This window comes from Molothrus ater, chromosome 12 (assembly GCF_012460135.2).
Source record: "Molothrus ater isolate BHLD 08-10-18 breed brown headed cowbird chromosome 12, BPBGC_Mater_1.1, whole genome shotgun sequence".
In the NCBI taxonomy this organism is placed as follows: Eukaryota; Metazoa; Chordata; class Aves; order Passeriformes; family Icteridae; genus Molothrus; species Molothrus ater.
This window is the reverse complement of record NC_050489.2, coordinates 1808177-1818610: the sequence shown is the minus strand read 5'-3', so window position 1 is coordinate 1818610 and position 10434 is coordinate 1808177. Positions and strand designations below refer to the sequence as shown.

Genomic DNA, 10434 nt, shown 5'->3' with positions numbered 1-10434 from the left:
GCACTTGAAATGCAATAGGGGCAGGCAGCTGAGCACATCCAGTGGGTGCTGTGAGCCCAGGGGATCCCAGGCTCTGCCGCCCGCTGAGAGGGAAACCCGCGGCTGAAAATCTAAAATAAAGTGGGGCTTTGAGTTAAACTGAGACAGAATCCTTTCCCCAAGTATACCCCAAGATTTATCAGTGGTTTACTAACAGTCTGTGGAAAGGAAGAGGAGGAACTCTGTGGGCACAGTGAAATTGGAGCTGCCCCTTGTGCGAGTGCTTTTTTCGGGAGCCGTGATTCACCTGGTTCTGCTGGTCACCAGCTCATCAGGGCTGGAAGTTTTGTGGCTTACTCAGAGCAGTGAGAAATTTGGAGCACCTGAAAGATGAACCATATTTCCAGTTAGTCTTGACCCAAGTTATTTTTTGCACTCCTTCGCAGGAGTTTAAGTTCTTTGCTTTACATTATGAGCCATGGACTTAAAACTGCCTATTTTATCATTCTCTACCTGAAAATGCAACAGTTCTGCATTCTTTTGCAGTGATCTTTAGAATTTCTGGTCTGGAGCTGAGAGGAAGCACAGCAGCCATGAAAGGCTTATTAGTTGTGCAGCTGTAACAATGGATTTAGTTGGGTTTCTGCTTGCATTTCCCCCTTGGCACTCTGTGTGAGCTTTCTAAGCTGTATCGATTTCTATTGACTCCAAAGCTCATATTTCTCACATTATTGTTTCAGTCCCAATTCATGGCTACCACTACTCCATCAAAAACATCACCTGCCATTAAATCCAAGAGTAATTCTGAGGGGAAGCTTGCCCTGGCTGCAGGGCTGTGCTGCCTTCCCTCAGCACATCCCGAGGCAGGGGCAGCGTGGATGGGACATTTGTCACCTCCCCACAGAGGAGCTTGTGCAGGGCTGAGAGCTCCACCTCTGCTGGTGATTGTACAGCTCAGAGTTCCCTGCTCTTGCCCCATACATGAACTGCCAGACAATGGAATATAAATAGGCCTCATGGGAAAAGGTCTGACACAAACTGAACCAGTTGGCCCAGGGCTGTTCAGTTCACACTAATCTGTGATTTTAAGGGTGATGGTGAGGAAAACTTAATACCATATTTGTACTATATCCTACTTTTTGTAGGATAATGAAAAAAATGTTGTTTTTCATTTCCCTGTATCTCTCTCTCTCTTGCTTAGGTTAAAACCCCAACATATTTCATGCTGCTGCCCCTGTCTCTTCTCCCAGTGGCCTGAGGGTGTCAGTTCTGTAATAAAAACAATAATAAATGCTGCTATTTCTTTCTCAGTCCAGGTATTTGGGAGGCAGCCAGGCTCACACTTCTGCAGGAGTAATGCTTCATGTAACTTGGCAAGAACAGACCCTTGTGGGTATCTCTACCATTTGTATAGAAATAACTTCACCCACACAATGGCTGAATAATCAGACTTGAGCAGTGCAGATGAGTTGAAAGGTAGGGAGGAGAGAAACCCACAACTTCAGTGTAGAGCCACACTGAGAGCAATGCTGACCCCCAAACCTCACTGCTGCTGATCCAGCCTTTGCACTGTTCAAAATATTCCTGTTACTCCTAATCAGTTGTGAAAGAGGTCTGATGTATGACAGCAGTGATCACAAAAGTCATAATATTAATTTGATGTAAAAAATAGAAATGCTATTTATAATATGGCATTTGACCTTGAACAAACACCGATGAGGAAGACTCACATAAAGTTCATGCAACCCCCAAATTTTTCTTTTTTAACCTGAAAATTCAAAGGGGAGGACATTAGGTGTTAGGTTTTACATGCTTGGTTTGGTTAAGTTTAGTTTAGTTTAACTTAGTTTATCACTGCACCCCCTGCAAAGTCTGTGCTTGTCATTTAGACCATGAAATGCCCCCTGCAGCTAATACAGAATAAAGGAACTCTTTGGCTTTGTTACCCCAGGAAGACATAACTGGAAAAACAGGATCAAACTGCATGTTTTACATTTTCCAGATGATGAAATGTACTCAGGACGAGAGAGTGCACTAGAAATGAATGCTGGCACTTCTCAAAAGCTTGAGGAAAAGTGAGAGGGAAAAGAAACAGAGAAATAATACAACAGGAAAGAGATTACAGAAAACAAGAAACTGGGTGTACTACAACAGTGAAATGCAAAAAAAAAAGGCACCTTAAGTGGAAAGTCTATGAAATGAGGAAAATTAAAATAATGCAAAGATGAAATGAAAATGAAAATAAATGTAATCCCTTTTTAAGAGAAAAGTAGAAGCTTGAACAATAGAAAATAAGGGTAGAAAAAGCAAGGCATGAAAATCTCTTTTAAATAGAAATAAATTCCAGTTCATGAATCTGTTAGAATCATGGTGAGGCAGAAGTGGAAATGGAGGGCAGGTGAGAAGGAGATGATCCCAAAGTCCTTCAAAGAAACTGGAAAATCACCATTTGAAGCCTGTGGAGTCATATGCACCTCACTGAAATCAGTGGGGGGTGCCACAGTAATGTATACATGAAAATACAATAATTATAATAATTACCAGCAAATAGGAAAAATACAGTAATAATTACCAGCACCCATATGCTATGTGAAGAGATATGTTTCTCAAGTGATTAACCTGAATTATCAGGTAGTTCCTTCCAGCTTCACAGAATAGCTGGGCCTCCAGAGATCAGAGGAGGTGGCCCAGCTGGTGACCCCAGCGATCCCCCAGGGATCACAGAGGAGCAGGAGCAGCCTTGGCACCGTGCTGCTCATCCCTCCAGGAACCAGCACAGCCCCAGGCCATCTCACTTTCCAGTAAAGGACGCTGCAAGAACCCAGCGCCAGATCCTGGGCAGGATCCTGTGACCATGGTGGTATTCCATAACCCTTAATTCATTACTTGTACCTGGGTGCTGGCACTGTTTGCCATGGAATCCTGAATTTTCTGTAGGATTTCTACAGGGTGTAACTTTATTTTCAATCCCTTTTCCTGCTGAAACACTGTTCTCTCAAGGTTTTTATTCACCACTTTGACATATGCTGATAGTTTTCCTGCAAATGGTCTATCTCACATTTACATCATCAAAATACTCATAATTCTCACCAGCAGAAAGCTTGATTACTTTTACAGGATTACAGGATTACTTTTTCAGCCTGTAAAGCAAAATGCAGCTTCTTTGAGTTGTGCCAATGAAATCTCCATTTTTAGTGTGTTTCCAGGCCAATAGTGCTCTATGTGGCACAGAAGTGGCACTGTCTCTTTGGCTCTGTTGCTTCTCAGATTTCTCTTTTTTTCACACAGAAAATAATTAAAAACACCCCCACTTCATATGTCAACTTCTGAAGTGTGACCCTGACACACAGCAAAGTCTGGTGCAAAAGACATAAAACCCCCTGAGAATAGTTTCAGGTGACAATGTTAGGCAGAAAAACCCCAAATTTTAAGGAAGCCAGCTGAAGACCAGCCATATCTAGAAGTGTATTTACATAATTAATTGTCTATAAATTCAGAATCAAGGCAGCTTGGCAGATTCCAGTTTTTCCAGCTGAAGTATCCACAGTGTAGTTCCAATGCTACCCATAATTTATTTACCATATGGTTCCAAATGCCAGCCAGAGGTTTCTAACTCGGTTCAGTCAGCTGAAGCACACACGTTTTGCCTCCAAACTCTGTCTGTTCGAACTGACAAGGCTATTTTGGTTGCTGTTTTGTGAGACAGGCAGGGACAACTTGCTGCAAGCACTTGACGATCTTTAACTGCCACGTTAACACTCCCGACCGCAGTTTATCAGCGTGAAGCGGCCAAAACCACCCCAAAAGTGTGGACTGGAGAATTATAATTGGCTCCTGAAAATAACAGGATATTCACCCACTTAGCCCAAACCCACAGGGTTTTCTTTCCCTTACTTTATTCCCTACATCTCTGACTTGGTTTCCATCACCTCCCTGCCTCTTGCCTTCTTTAACCTTGTTTCTGCCGGTGATTTGGAAACCTAAAACTGACACGAGTTTGATGGCAGCCGTGGCTGTCCGGAGGCACCGGGATTTTCCCGCTCTGCCGGGGCTGTAATCTTTCGGGAGCAGAGGCCGGGGCTATTTTGGCCGTACAATGTCTGACATGTTTCGGTTGCTAGGTAAACAGCGAGCTGTATACACGGCGCTGGGTGAGCCATGCAGGGGACGAGTAGAGTTATCTGCTGAGTCCTTTCTTCACCCGATCACATGCGCATGACTGTGCCGCTCATGAGATAAGACTTTCACTGTCTCGCTTTGCTGCTCAGGTGAAAGCGAGAGGAGAATTTGACCTTTGTGTTGCTGCTGGCCTCTCGAGCCGCTCACCCCGCACGTGTGTGCGTGTGAGCCCCGCACGGGCAGCGCTCCGAGCGCTGGGCAGAGCCGGCACAGGGGATGCGAAGGGCGCGGGTATTGCCATTAACAGCACCGGAGAACGCCCAGCTCCCAGCCGGGACAGAGCCGAGGGAAGCTCCCTGTGCGCTCCGTGCGCTCTCACACGGGCTGGGAGGGGAAACAAGGGACACACAGAGCAAATGCTGCGGGCATTGCACCGGGGCAGTGGAAACAAGGGACACACACAGCAAATGCTGCGGGCATTGCACCGGGGCAGTGGAAACAGGGGACACACAGAGCAAATGCTGCGGGCATTGCACCGGGGCAGTGGAAACAGGGGACACACACAGCAAATGCTGCGGGCATTGCACAGGGGCGGCGGGAGGGGAGCACCGGCCGGCGGGGCAGGGCAGGGCAGGGCAGGGCAGGGCAGCGGGGCCGAGCCCGGCAGCCCCAGGGTTCGCACAGCCGCGCTCCGGAGCCGGCCCTCGCCTCCCCCCGCGCTCGCTGCCGGCCCAGCCGCGCCGACGGGCGGGACCCCCGCGCTGACAGCGGAGCGGAGCCGATCGTGCCTCCCCCCACCCCCGGGGGGCTCCCGCCTCCTCCCGGGCTCCCCGCGCCGCCGCCGCCCCCGCACAGCGCGGCGGAGCCCGCGGGGGCGGCGGCGCTGCCGAGGATGCGCTGGCGGAGCGCCCGGCGAGCGTCACGGCGGGGAGGGCCCCGCGCCTCCGCCGGGACATAAAGAGCGGAGCGGGGAGCGGTGGCGGCAGCAGAGCTCGGGGAGCTCCCGCGGCAGCCACCGGGGAATCCCTCACCGATCCCTCACCGCGCCCTTGCTCTGCGCAGCGCCCCGAGGTAAGCGCGGCTGCGGGGCCGGGGGTCTGTGCGGGGCCGGGGGTCTGTGCGGGGCCGGGGGTCTGTGCGGGGCCGGGGGTCTGTGCGGGGCCGGGGGTCTGTGCGGGGCCGGGGGTCTGTGCGGGGCCGGGGGTCTGTGCGGGGCCGGGGGCTGTGCGGGGCCGGGGCTGTGCGGAGCAGCGGGCGCTGACAGCCGTGCCCTGCCCGCAGCCCGGGCTGACAGCCGTGCCCTGCCCGCAGCCCATGACCCTGAACCGCGGGGACAAGCGGCGCGGCAGCACGCCGTTCGCGGCGCAGCAGCACCTGCACCGCCGCAGCATGCCCGTGGACGAGCGCGACCTGCGGCCGCTGCCGCCCGAGGAGCTGTCGGGCTTGGTGCGCTGCACCTCGTACAGCCCCGGCGGGCAGCACCGCCAGAGCTGGGCCTCCGACTCCTCCGACTCCGTCATCTCCTCGGGCAGCGACTCCGACGGCAGCCTCTACAAGGTGATCCTGCTGGGCGAGCACGGCGTTGGCAAGACCAGCCTGGCGCGCATCTTCGGCGGCGTGGAGGACTGCGCGGACGCCGAGGAGGCCGGTGAGGGCACCGCGGGCTCGGGGGTGCCGGGGAACCCCGGCTCGGAGCCTCCCCTACGGCCGCCGGCAGGCATGGAGGAGGAGAACTTCTTTTGCTGAACTCTTTTTATTTGATTTTCCATAGGAAACACATACGACAGATCAATTATAGTTGATGGAGAAGAAGCGTCTCTGGTGGTGTTCGATATATGGGAGCAGGTAGTTACAGATCTTTCCTCATGCTTTTGCTTTATGGCTTGGTCTGTAGTTCTCTTAAGGAAAGAAAAAAAAATAGAAATGGAACAACTATGCCTATTTGTTCAATCAGATAAGTGACATTAAAAAATTAGAATTCATACTGCCTTTTGTTCTCTCTGCAATTAATTTCTTGTAGCTAAGCAGGCAGTTTAAAACCCTGAATAGAGCTGAGTGAGACTCGCTTAATGCTTTAAATAATCGGTATTTTACATGAGCAGCCCAGGGAATTACTGTAAAATTAGAGACTGTCAATCTGATCAGTGCAGACCTGATATTATTTCTGGAAACAAGAGAAATTTATTTTGTTTTGTATTTTAAATAACAAAATGTTTGAAATTTTGGGGAGATTGGCTTACTTTTACTGACTTTTTATAACAAAGCTAAGAAAAGAATCTTTCAGGTGCTTACAGTAATAAATGATCCCTCAGTGTTGAATAGATTTTTCAGCACAATAAATCCATTTCTTTTCTGTTGTTTCAGGATGACAGCCAATGGCTCCAGAACCACTGCATGAAAATGGGAGATGCCTATATTATTGTCTACTCAGTGACAGACAAAGTTAGTTTTGAGAAGGCTTCTGAGCTAAGAATCCAGCTGAGAAGAGCAAGGCAGACAGAAGATATTCCTATTATCCTTGTGGGAAATAAAAGTGACCTGGTCAGGTCCCGGGAGGTCTCAGTTGATGGTAAGAGACACTGAATTTTCCAAGTGCTGTCTCAAGCAGTAGTAAAGGCTGTGCAGGATCATGGCCAGCAGGAATGTCTGGGTTTGATGTAGAAAAATGTGGGATTTGAGGATCACTGGGGAAGTGGAGGCAGCTGGCTGGTGCTGCAGGGCTTGGTACCACAGCAAACACTGGAGGTGGCTGTGGGGGAAGATGTGTGGCTGTGCAGAGTGGGAGAGAAAAATGTATCAGCAGCTTCAGCACAGGACTACTAAAGCCAGGCTTTAACTGTATGGTGTGTGTGCAGCGGCACTTGCCAGGCTCAGGCTGTGACAGTCGGAGCTGTGACAGCCTGAGTGTGCTCTTCAGGGGACACAGTGCCATGTCACAGAGCCAGGCAGCCTCAGGACAGGGGATCCCACACAGCCTGTGCAGCCCTTTCTGCTGCAGCTGACTCCAGCACATTCGAGCTGGGCTGGTGGGACCAGGCTCACACAACTCAAAAGTCTTTTTGTGCTCTTCATCTGTGATCAGTGAGAATCCTCTCAGCCAGCTCCAGCTGGCATTTGGGTACCTGGAGCACAGGAACCAATGCCAACACCACAGCCTTGATTCTGCTTATTTAAACATTTTCTGAGGCTTTTTCTTTGGCTGGGTTTTGTTTTGTTTTGGGGTGAGTTTTTTTGTTTTCCACTGGAAAAAATACTCTGGAATATTGGTGCCTTGATGATGAACCATCTCTCCCTATCTGGTTTCCATGCTCCCAGTGTTAAATTCCTGCTCAGGGAATTGACTGGAGCTCATCAGGAGATTACTTTTTCAGGCTGGGGCAGGGCATGATTGACCTGTCCTGGTTCTGACATCTGTACTTTCCTCAGGTTTACAACTCTGTCATTATTTACCACAGCTGACTGTGGAAATTTGTGCTGCAGCAATGTTCCAGGGTTAAGTGCTTATGTCCAGAACACTGAATATCTTTTATTTCAAATTCAGCCCTGGTCAGATTCAGTGGTGCACAACTTTGTGACCTCTACTGATGTGTTCAATGACTTGACCTTGTGGCCTGTATCAGCTCCACTTCTATTGGTGTGGAGAACTCACTTGTTGCAGCAAGACAGAGGTGCAGAATTGCTCAACAGCTTCCAGAATAAACCCCATTTCTTTCTGTACATCACCGTAGGGGATCTTTACGCAAAGTGAGTTTAATGCAAAAGCAGGAGACTCACACTGCTCCATATCAAACCACAAGCACGCTTCCCAGGGCCTCTCCTAAACCAGCTTTAGCTCTTGCACAGGCTGCCTGAAGGACTATTGCTGCCATGTATTCAATTCCATTGATCAGATGAGATTTCTGACCCCAGCACAACAAAACCAAGGACAGTAAGGGGGCAAAACCATGAAGAGCAAATTTGGGTTTTCCTATTTTGCAGTAAAGCTCTTTCATGGCATTGAAGGCACTTTGCTTACTTAGAGCCAATTCCTGTTTTGTCCTGCTTGACAGCACGTGTGAAGAGAAAACCTCTCCACTGACCTTCCTTTCTGTCTGTCTGTCTGTGCAGAGGGCCGGGCCTGTGCCGTGGTGTTTGACTGCAAGTTCATCGAGACCTCAGCAGCTCTGCATCACAACGTGAAGGACCTGTTTGAGGGCATCGTGCGGCAGATCCGGCTGCGCAAGGACAGCAAGGAGGACAACGCGCGCAGGATGGCCAACGCCAAGAGGAGGGAGAGCATCAGCAAGAAGGCCAAGCGCTTCCTCGGCAGGATTGTGGCCAAGAACAACAAGAAGATGGCTTTCAAAGCAAAATCAAAGTCTTGCCACGACTTGTCGGTGCTATAGAGCCCCCAGGGAGGGACGGACGAGCCCCTGGTCCCTGAGGATCCCCGTGGGGACGGCAGCTGTGGCTGCTCCAGAGACTCTCGTTAATGCCTTAAGGTGCTCAAGCAAGGCTGGAAGTTACACTACAGTGCTTCATTGATAAATGGTTTAAGTTTCAGTGTGTGCAAGTAAATGAACTAACTTGAAATATGAGGCTCGACATGCCCACTGTGTACATATGTTCTATATCTTCTTGTCTTGTGGATACCAGAGATGCAAAGATAAGAAAGGATAACTATCACCATAGACTTGTCTCGTTTGCAGAGCAAAACTTCAACTTGTACGCAGGCTCGTACACTCTTTTTAGTACAAAGCAAGCAATGTTAAATCTTTTTAAACTTAAATGTGGGGAGGGTGGAGTAGAACCACAGTAGACTGGGAGAAAACAAATTATATATATATATTTAAATACAGAACAGATATCATTTTATTAAGTTAATTTGCACTTCCATTAACTGTTATTCAATTAATTGGTTACTTGTTTACATGCAGATTTTATAATAAAATATTATTTCCTGTTATAATAAACCGTGTTTTTCTCATAGTGTGGCTAAAGAATGAGAGAACAGTATTTTTATATTGACCTTTTCCCACTGTACCAAATGTTACACACAGACTGAAGATTTACATGTGATAGAGTTCTGGAACAAGATGAATTGGGAAAATCCTCTGTCCTTTTCTCTAATACAGGGTTTCTTTAAGAAGTAAACCCTGCTTTTATGAACACTCTACTTCAACAGCTCTTCTTGGGAAGGGAGCCCCTGACCCTTCATATTATTGTTCATCCTCAACCTGGTTCTCATCAGCTCTAGCAGGAGCAGGGCTTTATGTACTGCCTTTAGTGAGATTGATGTGCTGTGTTTATATTGATAAATTGAGCCCTGGAATGTTTGAAGTCCTCTCCTGCCTTGAAGGTCTTGTGTTACAGCCAAGAAGCAAATGCAGGAGGTTGTTTTTTTCCTTTTTGGCAGCAGTATAATTGTCCAATGTACTCCCACTCCTGTAGATGTGGTTCCAAGTGGTTTCAAGAAGTTCAAAGCAGGCTGGCAAGGGTGTTTGAAGGAGTTGTGGGATTCAGTTGTGTACAGTGGCCTTCAGTGCTGCTTTTGTGGCAATTTAGTGTGTTGTAATAGCTGTTTTTCCATGATTTTTCCCTATTTGCTATTAATGAAGTTAAAACCAAACACGTTGCAGTGCAAGAACTGGAACTGAGGGCATTTTCTTTATAAATTCTGCCTCATAGGATACATGCTCTTAAAAATAATCCATAAGCTCTGTTCTCAAACCCCATGAAACACACATTCCTCTGCCTCTTTGCACTGTCCCTGCCTGAGCTCAGTTCATTGGAGATTGTTCCAGCTGCCTGGGAGCCCAGCTTGCCCATGGCTTTAGAGGGACTGAGCTTCCCCAAAGCTCTGGGAGGCTTCCTCAGGTCTCACAGCTTTCCTTGGCCTTCCAGAGCTGGGGCAATCAACTCTCCATGGAGTTATCCCAGGGCTCAGGCACTCCTCAGGGAGCAGGGCAGGAATTCACATGGGGAATGCAAGAATTAGCAAATTAGCAGCTCCTGCTGTGCTGCTGGTGAGCCTGGCTGGTCACATGCCCGGTTTAGCTGGTGCTGCTGCTAACAGGTCACATTTCTTGTCAGGTGTTGCCTTTGTGCTCTGAGTGGTCTGAAGTGAGGGATCCTGTCCTGCAGTCAAAGCTAACATTTGCCTGAGCAGACACTTTAATTGGATTTGGCTTTATTTTTCCACTAGCCTTGCTTCCTGGCAAGCTATTTTCTGTTACATATCTATCTTTATCTATGATATATCTATTATTATCCATTTTGGGACATCTGACTCTGTCAGAGTATGGCACCAGACATCTCTATACATGGCAGCTTTTAATGTCAGCACCAAAGAAATTG

At 48.5% G+C, this 10434-nt stretch overlaps 1 protein-coding gene across 2 annotated transcripts; it reads left to right on the top strand.

Moving 5' to 3' along the window:
* The first annotated feature begins 5074 nt into the window (after window positions 1-5074).
* Window positions 5075-9050, top strand: RRAD (RRAD, Ras related glycolysis inhibitor and calcium channel regulator). Of its 2 annotated transcripts, none has more exons than XM_036390588.1 (5): window positions 5075-5169; window positions 5410-5746; window positions 5870-5943; window positions 6463-6667; window positions 8206-9050. In XM_036390588.1, exons 2-5 carry the CDS (start codon window positions 5413-5415, stop codon window positions 8481-8483), a joined length of 891 nt encoding a protein of 296 aa, XP_036246481.1. In that variant the 5' UTR covers window positions 5075-5169; window positions 5410-5412; the 3' UTR covers window positions 8484-9050. The 2 variants fall into 2 exon arrangements, with proteins under 2 accessions (XP_036246481.1, XP_036246482.1); XM_036390589.2 differs by having other exon boundaries at window positions 5088-5169; window positions 5380-5746.
* The last annotated feature ends 1384 nt before the right edge of the window (window positions 9051-10434 follow it).